At 40.4% G+C, this 21,629-nt stretch overlaps 1 protein-coding gene across 3 annotated transcripts in view; it reads right to left on the bottom strand.

Annotated features, from left to right (window-relative positions):
- Positions 1–3,673: 3,673 nt before the first annotated feature.
- LOC104919645 (adenylate cyclase type 6) overlaps positions 3,674–21,629 on the bottom strand; it is a 36,499-nt gene continuing 18,543 nt past the window's right edge. For all 3 annotated transcript variants that reach the window (XM_019276039.2, XM_027277262.1, XM_019276040.2), the window contains 21 exons: positions 16,512–16,661; positions 14,224–14,345; positions 13,469–13,580; positions 12,708–12,835; positions 12,452–12,610; positions 11,715–11,856; positions 10,161–10,289; positions 10,048–10,076; positions 9,813–9,960; positions 9,601–9,698; positions 8,755–8,842; positions 8,555–8,671; positions 8,304–8,462; positions 7,975–8,150; positions 7,100–7,126; positions 6,984–7,013; positions 6,766–6,898; positions 6,355–6,618; positions 6,068–6,272; positions 5,853–5,977; positions 3,674–4,796 (listed from right to left, as the gene is read on the bottom strand). In XM_019276039.2, coding sequence (XP_019131584.2) covers positions 4,668–4,796; positions 5,853–5,977; positions 6,068–6,272; positions 6,355–6,618; positions 6,766–6,898; positions 6,984–7,013; positions 7,100–7,126; positions 7,975–8,150; positions 8,304–8,462; positions 8,555–8,671; positions 8,755–8,842; positions 9,601–9,698; positions 9,813–9,960; positions 10,048–10,076; positions 10,161–10,289; positions 11,715–11,856; positions 12,452–12,610; positions 12,708–12,835; positions 13,469–13,580; positions 14,224–14,345; positions 16,512–16,661 — 2,670 coding nt within the window. In that variant the 3' untranslated portion in view covers positions 3,674–4,667. The remainder of the gene's footprint in view (positions 4,797–5,852; positions 5,978–6,067; positions 6,273–6,354; positions 6,619–6,765; positions 6,899–6,983; positions 7,014–7,099; positions 7,127–7,974; positions 8,151–8,303; positions 8,463–8,554; positions 8,672–8,754; positions 8,843–9,600; positions 9,699–9,812; positions 9,961–10,047; positions 10,077–10,160; positions 10,290–11,714; positions 11,857–12,451; positions 12,611–12,707; positions 12,836–13,468; positions 13,581–14,223; positions 14,346–16,511; positions 16,662–21,629) is intronic.

Raw genomic sequence — 21,629 nt, 5'->3', positions numbered from 1 at the left:
TGTTTATGCCTCATTTTATTCCTTCTTTCAAAAGCTTATTTAAACTGTAAAGAACCAAACCTCTCAGCCTTTTTAGCTCACAACCTTTTTTTAAAAAGTCTAGAGGTGTCACTATGAGAAACTCTGGAATTGGAGTCAGACTTGGGCAGGTGCTGAGAGAAACTTGCCTTTGCGTATATACCATATATATATATATATGACAATTTTACAGTGTTTCACAGCAGACAGATCCAACCTGATTGTCTTAGTCAGGGTTGGAAATGAGGTTGTTATAGAATTATGGACAGTAAAACCTCTAGCACAAATATTAGTGCACAATGCTCAAGCATTAAACCCCAGGAAAAGAAAGTGATTATACATTTTAAAAACCTGACACAGCATGAAGTGAGACGTCATCTTCAGACCTGCAGGTTCAAAAGCATTACTGGAGTGGTGCATGGAGATAGTGAGATTGTACTGCCCTCTACAGGAGAAGAATGATATTAGCTGCCTGTGCTGCCTGTGTACACTGGGAAGGGGTCAAAGGTCATCAACAAGTCATCAGTGGATGGCCAATCGAGGCATACATTCACATCCAACCAGAGATTATCTTTGAACAAAGGCAGGTGTTACCATTTCCCCCCTAAAAAACCATCACCTAAGTCTCATGAGCAAACTCCGGCTCAGGCTGGAAACACCCAACCTGAATACAGTGATTAGTATACAAAGTTTATCAGTATGAGTCAGCTGAGGATCTAAATCCATCGGGTTTCTCAAGTAGACTACTCTTCATGTGAATAGTTGGGAGTTTTTTTTAGAAAGTTTAGTAACTGAACCATGTGAGGTTCCTTATCTGATGCACAGCAGATGCCCCAAGCGTCTAAAATAAAGAAAAATTACAGCGTTTGCAAAAAGTCAAGAAACACTGAGGTTTGAGAGACATAAAAGGTCAAATTAGATAAAGACATTAAGCCATTAAGAGTCCCAAAATGACTTCATGAACCTCAGTACCACACTAAGTGTCAGATTAATGTATGTGAAGCACACTCAAGTGAAAAGTTCATGATCCCCTGGACATACAAAAGCTTCAATAGAGGCAACTGATAGATCCTGAAAGCCTTTCTGGTTCAAACAGTTGAAGAGAAATGCAGGCATGTCCACTGAAGTCCAAGCATCAAACCCAACTCGAATCCAAAGGCACAGTAATCACCTGCAAGAATCACCTGTGTCAAAATCCCTGTCACAAAGACTGTCGGTAGATGGTGCAAAGTTGAAAATCAGCGGTACAGGCTGGACTAAGATTGCTGGTCCTACAGCTCAACAACTGCATAATATTAATGATTATGGTTTGTTATGAAGCTGCAGCAGGACAAACTAGACATTACTAGGCAATTAATGGGAAACACTGATGATGTATCTGCAGATGTGGTCTTGAGCACACTTGAAATTTCCGTCCGAGACTGAGTCAAGACAAGACCTTTAAAAAGTGGGCTCGAGACCAAGACCAGTCTTGAGTACTACTACACTGGAAGAAACATGGTGCTCCTTCTATGGTAACAAAATCATACACTCTTATTTTCAGGTGATTATACAGTAATTCCCCTAAATTTGACAGACTGGACCTTTAAGTATGTGTATATTGAATATGAAGTTATAAACCACAGGTAATACAAATCTGCAGTACATTTAATAACAAATACATGAACACGCAAACAGCCATTGATTTTTTTTTATTTTTTTCTTCAAGGGGAAATGTTATTTTTCTCTGTCATAGTCCTCAGCTCTTCTTGTCCTTCAACTTTTGCAACAAAAAAACAAAAAACAAAAAAAAAACACACTCCCCTTTTCAACTCCTCCTCGTCCAACTCAGGGAAAAAAACAAATAAAACAAAAACAAATACGGAAGGATTCATCAGGCCTGAGCAAAAAAACACTGTTTCAGTAGTTATGGGGACAACTTTCCTCCCCTCTCTTGTTCCCCCACCAAAAAACATCCCAAGAGTTAACAATCAACACAAGTCTATGGACAGCCAATAGAAATAGAATACATACAATGCACATTTTTATAAACTCATGTCCATTCTATAAACTCTTTGCTTATATGGATCACTCTTCATTGGTCACAGTTCGCTTGATAGTTGGTGATCTCCGTTACATTACTGTCCTCTGGTGCTCCCACCACCACCACGTGTGAGGCCCAAATATATCATTGCACAGGAGGGACCAATAGCACAAGGCTGCGTTGAGCTGGCTTTGGTACAAACATGATCAACTGTTGGTTGCCATTGTTGAGTGTTAGCGGAAGAGCTTAAATCAGGGTTGATTCTCCCAAAACAAACAACAACAAAAAAAAAAAACTCGAAGTTGGAGAAAATTGCAGTGACGATGAGAACATTGACTGGAAATTATTCTCGACGAGCCCTTATCCATCTACCCCCTTTTCCTCCGTCCAAACATCAGCAGTCCAGACAGGGCAAGCAGGCACAGTTCCTATTCAGTGTTATTTTTTTATGATTTTAACTTAAGGCAATCAAACTCAGCTATTAGTACCTCCACTGTTTGCTAAAAGGCTGAGTGAGGTGTGTGTGTGTTTGTGTGTGTGAGGGGGGGGCCTTCATGTAGTGTAAATACCAGAGATGTGATTTATTAGTGGAAGGGAGAGGTCACCTTAAAGCCTGACTGATTTACAATACTGCAGTAGTGGCATAAATACAAACAAAAAATAAAAGCACAATGAATCATCATCATATATATGAACTATATATATAGTGTATATTATATATAATATAATAGAGATATAGATTATATATAGAAATATATATATATATAATATATTATAATATATTCTATATTACAATATTTATATATATATATATAATATACATACATTACACACACACACACACACACACACACACACGTGTATTTGTGTGTGTGTTTTTACTGCTTATGTGAGCATACACCACTTTAGGGTCTACTGCGAAGGCAGCTAATGGTTATTACTTACTTACATGATCACACCTATCGCCAAGTTGAAATACTGTATTGTTACATGTGGATTCATTGGCTGCAGTTGATCAGTTGGTACCAGTGAGCTTGAGCTTTAACAACTGGCATGTTTTTGTTTTTTTTGTTTTGTTTTTACAAGAAAGCGTGCTGGTCTTTGATCCTTTTCATTGGAATGGAATCACCATAATAAGCATATAATAATTAATATTTTATTAATAAAATAAATATAATAATAATAATAATAATAAAAATAATACAACATTAGGAATATACAAATGATGGATACAGAAGTGATACAAAAATACCCTACAGTTAAAACAAAACAAAACAAAACAAACAAAAAAAAAATTTAAAATCACAATCAGACATGCTTCAAAGCGGTTATGTTTGGCAAGAAAGCAGTTTTTTTGTATCATAAAACCTCACAGTGAAAATAGTTATGCCCTTCAGGATTACAAAGCACAGTATTCAGTCAAAATCATATATTTTCTGTTTCCTTCATCTATTTCTTCTTCATAGAAGATCAAGCTGTGGTACACTGCGTTTAAATCCGAGGTTGTTTTTTAAATTTATTTTACACCCCCCTTCTCTTTTCTTTCTTTCATGGTGACTCTGGGACAACGATCTGATCGGATTCCTTCATTTCCAAAAAAAAAAAAAAAAAAACATAAAAAAAACAGGGGGGGGGGGGGGGGGTCCTGACGTGACATGAGGATGATTCCTTAAAAAATATAGATTTTAAAGATCTTATAACATCCTTAAGTCATTTTATCAGTTTTAGTTTAGAGGTTTGAGGGTGACATTATAATTTAGCCTGGATGACAGACAAAATAAATAAATTTTACATATTTTATGAAAACAACTAAGCGGGCTTTGCTGCCAGCAATTGGGCAAAAAAAGGACAAAAAAAAGGGTTCAAGGTCTCCTGCCTAACAAAAACAAGAGGCGGTGATCATTGCTGACTAGCGAGAACATATCAAACATGTCTTGCCTTGCTTTTAGTAAATACTTTAGTCTTTGGTCAATATATTCCTCCTCAGTTTATACATATATTCATATTCATATTCATATTCATATTCATACACACACAAATATGCATGTACATACACACTTATAAACGTGTAATAAACTGGATATTTGTGCACGTATGTATTCACACTTTTTCATAAAGGACCTTTTGCACAAAAACATTGAGATCAAAATAAATAATTAAATCCAGAGAAAACAAAAAATATGAGTACCTGTTCAGAATTCATGTGAAATTAAAAATTACCGGAAAAAACTGAAACAAAACACAAAGAAAAAAAATAAAAAGTAGCCTTATGTACAGCGTTAATCTTCTTTTGACACAGGCTAAAAGGCGTTGTTTTAAATAAACAGACTTTGCATCTTTCAAGAAGCCTGAGAGAGAGGCTAGACATGAGAAAAACACTTGTCCTTCAACATGTACGTGGGGCCAAAATGGCTGTCAAACATTTTCCTCTCATCAAGAACACTTTTCCTTTTTGAAGTCTCAAAAGTTTATTTTTTTTCCTCTTTGCTTGGGGATTCAAGGGATGGCGTCTCTAGTTTTTTTAGCCATTCGCTCGCACTGTGAGTCCTCGCTCAGTGGTGCTGTGTCCTTGCAGTCGGGGTGAGGAGATCAATCCCGGCATCTGGTGCTGCTGCTGCCATGGCTGCTAACTGTTGGGCGGTCCATCGTTAAGGAAGTAGGTCGTCATTTCCCCTTTACCTTTGACCTTAACCACCCCACGACACTCCAGCACGTACCCTTTGCTTGCAAGCACCTGGTGGAGGTCTGTAGTCACCTGTGAGCAGGGCGGAGAAGGGAAGGTTCAGATGAAGCTGTATGAATATCTAACACTAAATAAAGCTGCTCTAATCAATATTAACACTTAGCCACCAGGATGGACTAGAATCGGTATTTATCACTGTATTATCATCAGGTCTGCAGTTTCTAAACATTTTTCAGCTCATTATTTTAGTTTTAAGGCCCTCAACTTTTCTGTTTTGGTTCACTGTCACACCCTCTCACCACTGCAGGCAGCTGTTTTAAACTAAAGACCTGTGATAAACTCTTCGTACACAGTACCGAACAGCTGAGATAGCACAGATAGCGATTAACTTGTGAACATAGCAGCTAAGGAGGAGTTTGTAAAGACAAAAACACAGCTAGGGATGTGAATATTGACAAATATTAGCTAAAAGTATTGGATAAATGGTTAAAATATGTTCATATTGGCCACAGATACAACTCTAAATGAATGCCAATCTGACTTCATACCTACGGGCTGTGTATATATTCATCTGTTTGCTAACACATTAATCATATCAGCCTTAAAAGGTGATAATATGTCAATGAAGTGGTCACAGCTTGTTACGCTGCCCTTGAGCGGCCAAAAAATTAATGCTGTTTTAAACAGTAAACTGATGGTCTTTGCCCAACTGTACACTGTATACACTGTTTAATTCTAAATATATAATGCTGTATAAACCAGTGTTATAGTCAAGACCAACTAAACTGAGACCAAGTCATGACCAAGACCAGAGAGTATCAAGACAGAGACCAGACCAACTCTGATGTCTCCTTCCAGACAATCAGACAATGCACAGGCAATTAAGTAACATACTTCTCTTGACCAGTCTTCAACTAAAATCCTTATTGACTAAGACCAAGACGAGACAGCGGCCTTTAAAAGGTTGAGTTGAGCCTGGTCTCAAGACCAAGACCGAGTCCTAGTGTACACTGGTATAAACCCCTCTAACCATAATCCTGAATGGTTGTTCTAATGCTGCACGGCAACAATGTGTGGTTACCTGTCAAAAATCTAATAAGACCTGAAAAGAAACAAAAAGAAACTTACCTGTATGCGGTCAGGTACACCTGTGCTGTCCATACGACTGGCCACATTGACTGTGTTTCCCCAAATATCATATTGAGGCTTCCGTGCACCAATGACCCCGGCTACCACTGGTCCAATGTTCAGACCTGAGAATTAAACACAAATACATCAACAAAGCTGTTGCTAAAAAACTTTATTCTGTTGATTTACAAACATTTGAGTCTTGAGCTTTTTACCTATCTTCATCTGGAAGTTGTTGAAGGAATGCTCGTTGATGTATTTCATCTGCTCCCTCAGTCTCATGGCGTAGTCGGCCAGTGCGGTGATGTGGGAACGACCCTCCTTGTCGTAGGTGGAGTCATTAAGACCGGAGGCCGCCATGTAGGTGGAGCCGATGGTCTTGATCTTCTCTAGCTGCCTGTACTTCTCTTCACTGATGATCTGAGAACAGACAGCAATTGTATTTTTAATATTCAGCTTCGAGCGAAGATCAAATGTGCAAACACACTTCAGCAAACTTTACCTCATCAAAGTCAGCAATGATCTCGTTGAGCAGCCGGAGACACTCCACTCCCTCGTTGTTGGCCTCCAGCTCCACGTAGAATTCAGAGAAGTTGCTAATGGAGGCAAACATGACGGCCACACACTCGCAGGACTGGTAGTACAACTCATCGTTACGCCGCTCACGCGCCAAGAAGTGAGCGGCTACATCTTTAGGCAGAATATTATGGAGGAGGCGACGATTGTAGGCTTGCAGTTCCTCCATCTCCTCCTTCTCCTCTGTGGCCTGAAAGCAAACCGCTTTATTAGATATATTCAGCTTCTATAGTGCATGGTGTAGACTGCAGACTATCATGTTGTTTATTGATTGGAAACAGAGTCTGTTTGTAGTCAACATAATCGGATGGTGCCCTCTAGTGGACGTGATACATACCTGTAATTTCCACAGGAAGTCGAGGCGTGCAGTAGATTCAACCTGCTGGGCGTGCAGGTACAGTGCCAGGACAAAGACCGTGAGGATCACTGGAGTCATGACCCTCAGAGACACTTTGGTCACAACAAATGGGCTGCAGAGTGACAGACACATGGTTAGATTAAAGACAGATGAACTCAGAAAACAACCTTCAAAAGTAACACTGAATGTAATCTTACCACTGGTTTGTAGTTTCATTGAAACTGGACCTGAAAGTACAAACATAAAAACATTAGGGTCAACACAAGACAGCAAATAATCATTATAATAAGAGGGTATTAAAATAAGTTCTTACCATTGAGCACTAGTTTCATTTAAATCACTAAAAAGAAGAAAAATAGAACAATTATAACAAATAACTAAAATAATGTTTATTTAAAGCCATATATTCTTTAATTCTTGGCACAAATAGCAACAACAACATAGTAGGGGTGAGTATTGTTTCAAAATGATCAATATTGGTGCCAATGTGATACCTCAGATTCAATTCTGATACCAAAACAATATTTTTTATTATCTTAGTTTGAGGACTGTAACATTTTGCAAACTGCTTGGTGCATCCAGGCTAATATAATCGCTTTGATTTAAAGAAAAACATTTTGACCATAAACAGATTTTAAATCATGTTTATTGATTGTGTTTGTAGATTTTAAACTTTGTGCTCCAGGTACAAAAACCCACGAGAAGTATGTAACGCTTCAAGTCACACAACACCCACTATTTCACTGATTTTGGTGAAACTGGATCATATTTTATGGAGAAAATGTCAGACAAGAGAAAATGTGGGACTAACTTTGAGTCGGCGAGAGCTTCATGAAATTAAAGGCTGAAAGAGAGACGCTGAGCTGGACTTCTTGCTGTTGGACTAGTAAGTAATATTAACCGACTGTCTTGTGTTGTTGACCTTGCTTGACATTTGGTTGTTAGCAAGCTCACTAGTTTCTGATCATAGGTAATATAATCACAACATGTACACATGTACAACTGCCAGTATTTATGACAGTGGTATTGCACTCTTAAACTGATTAACTGCCACCTTAAACTCCACAGGTTCCTTGCTACAGGAATATTTTGCTTGGTTAAGTCCAAACCTCTGTCTGACATTTAAGACAGGGTACAACATTATCTTGACCCCCCCCTCTGCAATAGCATCCAGACTGTGGCACTCACATGGCATTGGAGGTGACAAAGAGGTCTGCGTTGTCGAACAGTGCTACTTGTGGCCACTCCACCAGCAGCAGGAAGGTGAGCTGGATGAGCAGCATGAGGGCCAGCTTCCCTATGCTGCTGATCTGCAGGAACACTGAGCAGGCCAGCAGCGTCAGCAGCACACTGTAGCTGAAATACTGGCACAAAACAAGAGAGTGGCATCACAAAGAGGTATTATCAACAATGGATCTCAGAGAAAACACAAATGCAAATATGACATTTTTGTTTTTGAAATGGCTCGGACCAGTTGCGTAGAGAACGCACAGTGAACAGTGAAGTGATGAGCTCACCTCAGGAAAGGGGCAGGAGGGGCCTTCGCTAGGACAGATCTCTAGACCTCCTTCAACAGACACATTCAAGCTGCGGATCAAACAGGGCGTCACCATGGCTGCAGAGGTGTTCAGCTTCTCTGCAACGCATTGCGCCAAGCTCTTGGTGTCACAGGCAAACTGCAGCGAAGACAAACATACACACAAATGATCAACATGTATGGTTTGCATACTGTGTGGATATACTGCCTCTTTGGTTAGCGAACACTTACCATATTAACAAAGGCAGAGATGAAGACGAGGATGATGGTAAATACTCCAACCAAGGTGCTGTTGGTGCGAGACTGGACAATCTTCTTTGAAACAGTCTGCATTGCAGCTGGAAAGAGCTACAAAAGGAAGAATATATTAATTACACATTAAACACACAGTAAACACACACACATTAGCAATATATCTGTTTGTGTGCTACCTTGATGCATGAATATATGGCACAGATGAAAAGGATGTTGGCGAGGATGATGAAGATACTGATGTAGATTCCCAGCATGACCGGGGTGCTGTAAAGAAAGAGTACAGATTAGACATTTAGAGGGTGGTGCTTTAACTACTAACCTGCTTGGTTTGGTTCATTTGGGCTGTTGTGATGGCGATCAATCAAACTCTCTTTTGTGAAACAAAGAAAAGGTTTAAAACTAAACTCCCATTAATTCACCATAAAACGAAAGGGAGTGCAAACAGATGTGTTTAGCTTGTACAAAATGCGAAATGGCAATAACTGTTACCGAAACGGTCAGTGTGGACACGAACTAGACCAGAATTATAAGGCCGATTTAACTCCTGACCATAGTAGTTAGTCCAAACAGTATAAATATGGACGTTGTATCAGTGACGTGACCTACAAGTTTCTGAAGATTTGTCGTTGTAAAGCGGTTGCTCAAACAAGCCACTTGTAACGGCACCTACCTGTCAATAAAGCGGCCATACGGTCAATTATTTATAACTTAATTTCAACATTTAGACTCAGTACAGTTGCCATGAACAGGTAAATTAGCTATAGAAATCAAAACATTTTTGATTTTTGATTTTTGTATCAGGCTGTAAACATGTTTATTTCTTCTGTGTGACATTTTAACATTGAGGTTTGTGGAGATTGACTTGCTCTGTAGCCAGCCTCAAGTGGACGTTTGAGGAACTGTAGTTTTTGGTGCTTTTGCACTGGCTTTACTTCACAGCCACAGAGGTTACTGCTTTGTCCAGACCAAATTAACCAAACTACAGATAGATACATGTTGGAGGATTTGTGTTAAATACTCACTGTGGAAAGACAACAATCTGTATGAATGATATGAAGCAGAATACTAGTAGAGTACAGGCGACGTAGCCTCCAAAACGATCGTCCACCTTCTTGGAATACTGCAGCAGGAAACAGCAGAAGAAGAGAGTCAGATATGAGCTGTTCCCTTGTCCGTACATGTGAATTATATTTACGTTCAAGAAGCCCAGATAATCAGGGGTCTTAGTTTAAACCTTTTTCTCCAGACTAGACGTCTGGAAGGTGAGCAGGAACTTCTTAACATGGTCTTTTCTCAGCTGGTCGATGCTGCGAGCGTCAATGGCACGACCCAGAAATTCATCCACCTCGTCCTCCGGGTTCATGGCTTCCTGAACGCCACGGCTGCAAACAAAAGATAAAGGAATGAATAAAATCCAGCAAAGTAACGCAGCAGTGTTCAGTGTGTGAGCATCAACAGTCAGTACTCACTTGTCTTTACTGGAGGTTTCATCAATCCCCTGAAGAACAAAGACATAATATATGACTCAGAGAAGCTGCAGTCTGCCTCTGTCAACATTCAGTGTGTCGATGTTGAATCTCACCATTTGTCTGAAGACTTTGGAGTCTTTGGTCCTGGAGAAGGTTCTGTCGGGGACCCAGCGTGGCATCAGCCCCTCGTTAGAGTTGGCTCTCGTCCGCTGCATCTTAGCCATCATCGCCTTCTCCTCCTTCTGCTCAGAGGGAAGAACATGAAAGCTTGACCAAGTGTGACTCATGAAACACAACACAGTGGACGACCATATCAATGACAAAATACACTGGAAGAGGTTGAATACTCCCACGAGGGAAGCGCACAGTCAGTTCAGGAGCTAGAAGATTTGTTCATTCACAAATAATGTCCACTCTCGTCTAGGGACGGGACATGATTTTCGAATAGTCGAATATTCGTGACGAGTTCGAATATTGAATAGTAATTTCGAATGCCGTTTTGGCTTACGTTGCATTCCACTAAAAAAAATGAGCACGGAAAGGCGTTTCCTAGCATTAATTCGGCCAGAGGGTGCCGCTATCGTACAGTAAAGGTAGTCAAAATAACAGAAGAAGAATTGCAATCGGTAACGTGTAGTGTGATGCAGAGATGCAGCGAGGTAGCAAAAGTTCCGTATGGTCCTCATTTACTTTGATAAATGAAAATGAAGTGGAATGCAACACAGGTAGGCACCGCCTACCTGTGTTGCATTCCATCGGAACGTGTGTTCTCCGCAGCCGGTCTGATTGTCAATAGGCTGCGTACCCGTCTCCATCCCGACCACGTCGACATGTTAATTTTTCTAAACAAAAATATGTCTTAGGTTTATTCTACTCTGTTCGAGCGCTTTCAATATCGTTCCCTAAACGGGCAGTTTCACCCGCGGTTCCTTCTAACAGACGTAAATAGTAAATAATAGTAAATATAAATAATAAAATTGGAAGCCTATATTATTGTTTGAGACTGTTGGCTATGTGATGTGAATGGAAGTTTATTGTTTATTTGTTTATCATTGTTTATTGACTCATTAAACCGTTACCGCTTTCACCCTGTCTGTCATGTGTGCGCGCGTTTGGGTAGGGGTTTTGTCGATTTTCGAATCGAATTTCGAATAGTGTTTAGCGAATTTCGAATAGTGTTTTTGATCAAAAGTCACATCCCTACTCTCGTCCTCCTCTCCTGTTCTACTTCTTTCGCAATTATAGTTTTTGACCTGTACCTCACTACCACCAGCTTGAAGCATCTGGATCACACCTAGTTACTCATGTTCTGTATCAGTCTGTTATGAGGTTCTTTTAGCCCTGATTGAAGAACTTTAATCAATGTTTCACATTTGTAAACTATTGCACGCTGTTCAGGAACAATTGAAGGAAAACATGAAACTTTATGATAATATCAATATTTTTGGAGCTCTTAGACAATAGGAGACGTGGATGCAGTGCTGGATCTAAGCAGGGGTGGTGGAAAAGATGGTAACGTAATCATTTATCTTCCTTACATTTTTTTCTCCATGGTTGTTTTTGCATCAAAACACCAAGACAAATTCCTTCTACATTAAAACCTACTTAGCAATAAACCTGTTTTTATGTCCTCATTAAGCTGTGTGTGTGTGTTTTTGTGCACTGACCCGTTTCTGGCTGCAGCCAAGGACCAGGAAGGTCTCGATGCTGTTCTCCTTCAGATACGCGTTCCTCTCTCCTCCAAAACCCGGTTCCACCTCATAGTCGCCATTAAGATACTGCAAGGTGGCCTTAGTGATGTGGATCCGCCTACAAAGAGACAAAAACACGAGATTTATATAATACCTGCATCTCTGTGAGTAAAAGACAATTATTATTATACAGAACTTAGGAACGCTGGACTCACACCTGTGAAAAAACACATAAAGTAATAAAACTGACAAAACAGTAAATGTTTTTGTGCTTTTCAAAGTATTTTCTTTATATTTACTGATGAATTAGTTTACGTAGTTCACCCGGTTTGTTTACTTTTTGTTTTTTTAGTGCAGCAGGTACCCGAAAAGCAGCCTGATTAGTTGGAAACACCTTAATTTTGTTTTCTCTAAAGTCAAACTTTTAAACCTCATCTGGGATTACTTCCTCTACCTGCAGTTTACATTATTTGTTATCTTTGTCATTTCTATGTATTTTATCTGTGCAAAATAAATAAAACTAATTAAACTAAACTAGTGGAAATCACCAGGCGCGGGTCTTTCAAGCTCTGATCAGGCTGCTTCTCCTGCTGCATTATATCATAAAGGTCTTGGTAAACATGCAAATTCTGTTGACCACCAGTAAATGGCTCTATGCTGATGTTTTTTCTTATATGCAAACTGTTGTGTGAACCTATGCTTATTTCCCTCACCCTGCTTTGCCTCCCGCCTCCATGTGATTGGCCAGCGTGACGTCATTTGACCACACGTCAAACTGCCACTTCCTAAGTCCTAACACGCCACAGTGCACACGCCCGCTGTGAATGCCGACACGCATGTTAACGTTAACCCCGGTCACTTCCCGCACCAGCCTGCAGGGACACACACAACCCAGAAGATCAGCGGCAAAGTAAACAAACTTTCAAAACAAACATCACACACACAAACGCAAACTCTATTTCTACTCACGAGATGGCTTCGATCATGTCGACACCCATCTCCACACAGCAGTGGGCGTGGTCGGCCCGCGGTTCAGGCAGCCCGGACACACAGTAATAACAATCACCCAAAATTTTAATACGTAGACAGTGGTTCTCCTGTGAAAGGGAGAGGCAGAACAAGAGAGAGTGACGCTGCCAAATGTCCAAAATGTATCTTAAGAGAGAAAAATTAATGAGTAGTTGGACATTTTTTTAACAAAATCAGTGATCTCTCTCCTGACTTTTCACCTGACTTAGGGTGAAAGGCTCCAGTCAATCCATTACCATGTTATGTGGGATTGCCCTGTTATCAAAGACTACTGGAAAGGGATATATAATGCCCTACGAGACATTTTCAAATGTCTGACAAGGGAGAAACATTTAATGAATGTACCACTGGTGGCTGGTTAAAAGACTATTACCAAAAAATGGTTGTCACAGAAGAGTTCAACAATGAATGCATGGATGGAAATCACAATGCACATTTACAAAATGGACAAAATAACAGCATTTGTTTATCATAAGATGGAACAATTTGCCTCACAATGGAGGCCCCTTTGGCCTCATTTTGTATTCAAGGATCAATGACCATGTTATAAAGAAAATTGACAGAGACATAGACATGTTTATAAATACTATTTTCTTAAAAGTCACGTAAAGTAAGAATAAATACGTGTTCTGAGTTTGTCAGACCAAATAATAAACTGTCATTAACCAACCGGCCAGATTTGAAGGAGAAAGGACACTTACTGATGCCAGCTTGTCGAAACGGGCAAAGAGTTCATTGAGTGTCATGACCAGCTCCTGAGCTGTGCACTGAGACGCCAGGCTGGTGAAACCCTCGATGTCTGCAAACAGAATACTGAGGACGAGAGGCAGAAAGACAGCGTGAGAGACGGTGAGAAACGTCAACTATTATCAGGCATCTTCAGTTAATGTTGAAGTTTTAGCATCAGTGAGCACTGTGTGTTACTATCAGGGCGGCTGACCTTGAAAGACGCAGGAAGTTTGACCTTAAAGTCTGAAGGAGAGCTGTGCCAGTGTAATAAGTGTTATGTATGTGTGTGTGTGTGTCTGTGTGAGAGGTGGGAAAGAGCGACTGTGTGCAGTGTGTTTTCTCAGTGCTGTAATTGAATGTGTGCTAAAGCTCTCCATCTTTGGGGATTATCTTATCTTGGCTGCTGGTGATTAAGTATTCCCTCACTAGTGTTAATTAGCCTCCACTCTGCCAAACCACTCTACCCTCTTCTGACTCTGTGAACACGCTTGTGTGTGTGTGTGTGTGTGTGTGTGTGTGTGTGAGTTTGAATCACTTACAGGAAGAATAAGGGTGGGTTTTGTGTGTAATTTTATAGGATTAAGCGACACGTTTTAGCACGTATTTTTATAGTTTTGAGGATAGCATGACCACAATGCATCATGGTAGACCAAGTGCAAGCAAGTGAAATCTGAATTCACCTGTAAAACACAAATTAAAGCAGCAAGGGCCAGGAGTCCTGACTGACCTGACATTGTCATGTTTCTGGATATAGATTTTATGGAACATCATGTCTTCCTTCTTGGCATTGATGTCAGCCTTCATCTCCATGGCAACGTGCCTTGGCAACACTGAAAGCAACAGACGCTCCTGGAAAAAACACAACACACAAAAGGAGAAACAAAATGCAGATTGTGTCATTCACAATGTTACTGTGTGTGTGGAGTGTTGAGTGTGTTCTGTGTTCTTGTTATTTTAAACACGTGACGATAACTTTTGTTCTGTAAAATAGTCTGAGGGTGCAGAATATTCAAACTTTTGGTACAAACAACGTGTAAATGTCTCTTGATCGCAGCATGTACTGTCCATCACACGTCTGAGAAATATATGTACTCAGATGGATATCTTAGTTCTCTGTGTCATAGAGCTCCATTGTTGTCCAAAAACATATCAAGAGCCATGTTATGGGAAAAGAAAAACCCTTGAATAAGGAGGACAGGGTTCAAAGTATCAAAGTTTAAGTAGAAGGGGGGGGGGGCCTGATTTATAATTATCTCTCCCTGCCAGCCTCAGTAAATCATAGGCCAACTAAGGGAAGTGAACAAGACATGCAAAAGACAGGATAGACACACACCATCTATAGGAGTTAAAACATCTGCACCCTAGTATAATCCTAATTTTTATAACAAGCCATATTGTCTGATCATGAACATGAGTTTTTTTTTAAGTGTTAAGTGATTCAAGCACAGTCTCTGTGATCTCCTAGACAGATGCACACACGTCAGTGTCAGACGGCCATTAACCTGGATTATGCTGATTTCAATCTAAAATAGTAAAATAGCTTCGATGGGGCCAATGTGCTGTATGGAAACATGTAGGACAACCAACTGAGGTGGACATAAACAGGAAAGTCAACACTCACATGTCGTCAGAACCATTTATATATAAAGAAAACCACATATCCATGTGAATCCATGTAAACATGGAATTTCATTTCTGCTGCTAAACGAGGCTCGTTACAGTTTTATTTGTTTATTCTGTGAGCTAGTTTCTAAGAAACTATGAGCTCCTCCTGACGTTGTTTTCATCGGACAGAAATGAAATGGGCTATTTACTTTTGTTTGACTGACGTTAGAAGCTGCAGCTGTTTGAGAAAATTACTGAGCCTTTAAATAAAAAAAAGAAACTATATATTCATGACCCAATTTTAATGATTTTACACCTTCAGAAGGAACAAAGTATGAAGATATCAAGAATCAGCTGCATTTGGACAGGCTACAAAATAGGGCTGCACGATATGGCCTATAACCAATATCTCAATATTTTTAAACTATATCGCGATACACGATATATATCTCGATATTTTTATTTCTCCTGTAAATCACTATGAATGTTAAATTTACCCTTTGATGCAAAAAATAACATCAGTATGATGATTCAAGTAGACCCTTCTATTAGATTAGTAATGGCTGCGCCGCGTTTTAGCTGCGTCCTCTGCCCTGTGTCAACTCACACCGGGCATGTCTTGGCAGCATAGCGAGCCAGCCGTATTCACGTGAGAATCCTGGACGTACGCGAGACCCCGTGATAAACTGTGTATAAAAAAACCACAACAACAAACAGCTGACTTTGCTTCTCCGACGTGGAGGAGATTATAAAAAGGATCTGTTGTGTCATAAATGATTGTGTGTTGTTCCACTTCAACAATTAGTCTCTCGTCGTTCATGTTGAGACCCTTTGATTGATTGACTGCTCACCTGGTGCCACCGGTCATGACGTAACGTTGATGTGAAGTTGTGATAAGCTACATGAACTGCGTATTGTTTTATTTTGAAAGGGGGCGGAAGTTTATTACGTTGATTCTGTGTCGGATTTCCTGTCTGGTGCGCAGTGCTCTGTTGAAATTTACGAGGCCCTGTGTGAGTGCTCTCATTGACTAGACTGGCAGCTATCAGCTCCGGTGACCGCGGCGCAGCCACTCCGGAGTGGGCCAGTGGTCCTCATCTCTCCTCACTTGATACAAAAAGTACGCATGCGCACAGGGGATTTTTCTGGGTGGGCGGGGAACTGTGATGCGTGCTGTGAGCAGCACCGGGAGTGAGTGACACAGGCAAAACTCCGGAGAATTAAATACCGACGGCTTAAAACATTTCGAGTAAACATATCGAGTATATACGATATATCGAGTATATATGATATATCGCCCACCCCTACTACAGAAAATTTACGTTGTGATTTAATGGAAGTATTTCATGTTTCATTTTTATAACAGAAAGTGTAATATTCTGGCCAATACATCCATCTGTGCAGATGTACCTGTTGTTGATTCTCCCTCTGCAGATGTAGCCTGGCCTGGATGTATCCTCTGGTCTCCTGGAAGGCTTGTCTCTGGGAAACCTCAGCGGGGTAGTGGGTACATATTCCAATGATGTTAGTGCACAGGAAGATCAGGACGTTAGCACTCACCTGGAGAGAAGAGAAGGGAGGGAGGAAGAGAGAGGTCATCAGGCTTAAGATACAAGATAACAGGAATAAAGCTGAATGATTTAAGCACAGATAGAGCTTTCTCATCAAGCGAGACAAAGATTATTCATTTTAAACGTACCAATGTTGTCGTTATTGCATCCGGGACTAAATGGTTTCACAAATCAAAGACAGACGCGTTTAAATAAATTATTTCACTTTTCTTTTGGTGGTTTAACCGGAAATTATATATTTAAAAACTGTCTAGGCTACAGAGAGCTTAAGTGCTTGACTTTACCGGAAAACCCTCACATAAACAGACATAAACAAACATAAAGAGACATATAAACAAACAGTAACTCTTGGCAGGCTTTTATAGCCCTCTTTGTAAGGGTTAAAATATAACACTCGTGTCATGAATTTTATTCCCGTTTACTGCTTTTCTCAAACATCTCAGCTCCCTGTCACCTCACTCAAAACATACTGCATGTGCTTTAAGGCTCCTTCACCCTGTCAGATAAGAAAGATGACAACCGTGAGAAAAACGTGATAAAATATTTGGTCAATCCAAGTCTGGTCTGATTTGAAATTTAGGACACACACTCCCACACACAAACCAAATGATGGAGGCAAAAGGAACAATCATTTGTGAAGCTCTGGCTGAACACTGTTTATCTTTTTGCTGCAGCACAGATGGATAACGTGAGCTGATGATGTGCCTCTGCTCTCGTGTACTTTTTTATATATACATGCTTTGATACGCCACACAGTCGTTGCACAAACTGACATAACTCAAATTGATATTGTACAGTCTGACAGACTGTTACCAAGATTTTATCAAACCCGTCTCGCACAACAAACTCCCATGATCGTTGTTGGACAGTCTAAAGGGCTTTAAACCACGTCAACGCGATAAGGAGACAATGTGTTCAGGAGATCAGTTAATGAAACAGACATGTTTATCCAAATGTTTGTGTCAAAGCTTTCTAGAAATATGAAAAAGTTATTCAAACCCTCACCCAGGTCATGAGTTTTGGGTAGTGACCGAAAGAATAAAATCGCAGCTACAAGCAGCCAAAATGAGCTTCTTTCACTGGGTGGCTGGACTCAGCCTTGACTAGAGATGGTGATAGGTGAGGAGCTCAGACATCCGGAGGGAGCTCAGAGTAGAGCTGTTGCTCCTTTGCGTCAAAAGAAGCAGGCTGAGGTGATTAGGATGCCCCCCCTGAGCGTCTTCCTTTGAAGGTGTTCGTGTGCGTCCAACAGGGAGGAGACCCTGGGGCAAAACCAAAGCACACTGGAGGGACTACATAGCCCATCTAACCTGGGAATGTCTCAGGATCCCCCCGGAGGAGCTGGAATGTGTTACTGGGGAGAGGGACGTCACCACGACCTGACCCCGGATAAGTTAAAGGAAATGATGGATGTGAATGTCTGCCTGTTTGTAATTCATCTATCAGACTCACAACACTCCGTGTGCACCAACAGGAGAGTTTCAGATCTAATGTGAAGGCACTGGAATCTTCCTACTTCCTTTTATTTCTCAAGTATTTCTGATCGATACTTGAACAGTATGTAGACAGAAACTCTGACATACTGACATCTCCTGGGTAAAAATGGAAATACACACAAAAAGAGGTTATAATAATACTGTCTCTATTTTCATTTTCATCTTTGAATCACAAAGTTTAAACACTGGAGAGAAGCGCTTGTGCCTTTTATTACAAAACCAACTAATGAAGAAAATATGGAAATATTGTATTTAAGAACAGAAATTTTAAGATCGGAAGGAAAAATGTTTATTTTTCATCTTAAAGGCTTAATCTGGAGAAAAAATATGTAATCTGTGTCTAATGTCTAACAAAAACAAACTTTTCTTTTTTGATCCATGATCCAAGTCGCTTCGCTTTTGATCCTCAAGTGTTTTGATCACCACTCATATTTTATTTATTTTTTTTACTGAAATTTCACTGGAAAGGTCATCAAAAGGATAAATATTATATTTTTAAATATCTGGCCAATATCTATCTCAGCACTGACTGTGTACACTGTAGAACAAAGATGGTTGAGCAGAGATGATAAATATAGAAATCTTTTCTACTGTCTTAATATTAATCCAAAGAAACATATTTAAGGGGGTAAACAGAAGAAATATAAACAAAATAGTTAAATTAAAGCCTCTCAACATGAAACATTATAATCCTAAAAGGTTTGGAAAGTATTGGATCACATTGGATTGCACAAGTGTACCTAATGAAGTCGGCCGGTCTTAGCAATGGAGGGTGAATGTACACCAAGGTGACATAGTTTACAGTACATGGCAGACATGAGAATAGAAACAGATGGGTAATGGACAGTTAAGTTTAAAAAGAAAGCAAACAAGAGGCGGAGTAAAAAATAGACCAGAGGTTTAATGGACAGCGCAGATAAAGTAAAAAGACTGACAGATGTTGAAGGGTAGGAAGGAAATGAGTGGTTAGGAAGCGAGGACGAAGACAATGTGAGGATGAGAAGAGTAAGAAGTGAGTGAGGAAGAGAGAGAGCGAGTGAGCAGGACAGATATGGGCCACAGTGATATTAGGCAGATGGCTCAGAGCGCTCGGCTCTGTTTACATTACTCTCACTGATCAAGCAAAAACAGCCATGAGCCTAAAGTGAACCCTGTGGCACGACTTTCAGGTGTCAAAGCCTGCATGTGTTGTCCCCCTCCTCTACATGCAATGAGCTTCGGCTACTGTAAGTATTTATCTGTTGAGATTCACTGGACGTGCCGATCATACTCCAATGTGTCCGAGCTCACGGCCTCAAACTAATTGCTTGCTTTTCTCAAGAGGGCAAGGGCTAGTGGGTTTACAGAGTACACAGTAAGGTCCTGTGTTTACGCAGCAGCACTCCACTTCTTTAGGAGCTCTGCTCGGCAGCGTTTACCTGCTACTACCTGCACACACACTCCCAGAGCACCTGCTCACGTCCCTGGCTCAACAACACGCTCATTTATCTAAACTCTTCACTCATTACCTGGTTTGGTCCATTATAATCGCACCACTACATATTATAATCTTCATCGCTCAGGTAGGGTTCATGACTGAGTTACCAATGTGATTAGGGCTGACTAACAGGGTTACGTCGGGTTAGCGAAGACTAAAATAAACCAGAAATCGAACATCACGTAATTGGAAAATCATGTTTTTGTTTTTTTATTTTCTTGCCGTAAAAGCAGTCGTCACCCTCCACCCCCCCTCCTCCCGAGGATGACATGATGGAAGCAGCCAGCCAGTCTGTAAAAGAGGACCTTAGACTAATCCTTGGATATCAAAATGGCATTATGTAAGATCTGCTCAGATCTAGGCAGGACAGGCAAAACTGCACCAATACTGGTTATTCAGTACAACATAGATTAAAATGTATTTTGCTACAAAAGGCTCCCAAAGGGCTTAGAGAGGATATACAGGCTTCAATCAATAAATTATCAACATGGGTGTGTTTCTCTGAGTCTGTTACATACCTGAAATACATCAAAATCTCTGTAACAATGCATATTTGACTGATTTCTTCCATCATGCTCCATAATGTTACCATTTGATGGAACTGTACAGCCTTAAATACGATGAAGTCTTGGGTTTAAACATCATCATATAAGCTTCAGTGAAGCACTGGGACATGCTGATGCAGAAATAGTGTCATGCAGTGTAAAATAAGATGATTTTAACAACCCTAAAGCTACTTTAAGTATGACGTACTTAAATTTTTTATAACAAGGTTCAGGAACAACGAGCACACCTTCGGCATCTCATGTACTTAAGCACACCTCATCGGTTCACTCCCTCTTTGACTCATAGTCTCAACTCCCTCTTTGTTTCCGTCCTGTCTCCTCGCCAACACTGGTCTCATCCCTTCATCCGTCTACCTGCATCCCTTCATCCATCCCTCTATCCTTGACCCTCATCCCTTTATTCATCTACTCTCATGCTTTCATCCTTCATCGCTCTACCCTTGAACCTCTTTATCCTTCTACCCTCGACCCCTCATCCTTCACTCCCTTACCCATATCCCTTCAACCCTCATACATTCATCCCTTCATCCCTCCTTGAGGACATCACCTTGGTTCACCTTTACCAGAACATACAATAAACCTCTCTAAATCTAAATCCATGTTGGTCTTTGTTAATGAAGTTAATATTTGTGAACAAGTTTCCCATAATCAGGAAACATGATCTCTCTTTTTAAGGTGTGAACTGTGTCTGTGTCTCTCACTCAGTGAATCACTGTGGGTTTATATTGCGTGGCTTTAATGTGGCTGCGGTTTAACTGAAATATGATGGAAGTAAAAAAACAAATCAAACCTGTTATCTAAGTTTTACTTCCTCATAATCATGAGATACTTCATTTATAGTATTGACATTATAACTATGACAAAATGTTCTCTTTATTGTTGGTATTAATGCTGAAACGAGGCCAAGAGTCTACAGCCAGGCTAGCAGCTCTGTGAGGCGTGCTTCCAAAGACAAGATTACATTCATATTTAGCAGGTATGATGTTTATCTTAGTTTAGTGTGTAAGTATGTTAACAAAACACACAGTACAGCTGAGGTTGTTGGGGATGTCACTATAGTTTTGCTGGTATTATGTCATAAGCTAAAGTATGATGGCATTTCATGGCAATCCACTCAATAGTTAAGATATTTCTGTCTGTACCGAAGTGGTGGACGGACTGCCCCTAAAGCCGCAGTGCTAACATGGTGTCTGTAACAAAGCAACAATGACATCCACCTGTCCATCAAAGGGGGAAGCCTCATCAGCAACACCACACCTTCCCTCCATGTCCTCTGAAACCCTTTCGAAGCTATCGTCTCGAGGCTGGACGAACTGGACGAGGACGAGCGGGGCGCTAATGGAACATTCAGAAACTTTATTTATAATTTTTCTCCTCCTTTATGATGGATTTAGCACAGCAGCCATTTACTTAAGCAG

This window comes from Larimichthys crocea, unplaced genomic scaffold (assembly GCF_000972845.2).
Source record: "Larimichthys crocea isolate SSNF unplaced genomic scaffold, L_crocea_2.0 scaffold97, whole genome shotgun sequence".
NCBI lineage: Eukaryota > Metazoa > Chordata > Actinopteri > Sciaenidae > Larimichthys > Larimichthys crocea.
Note: the sequence above shows the minus strand (reverse complement) of the source record. Positions and strands in the feature narration are given on the sequence as shown.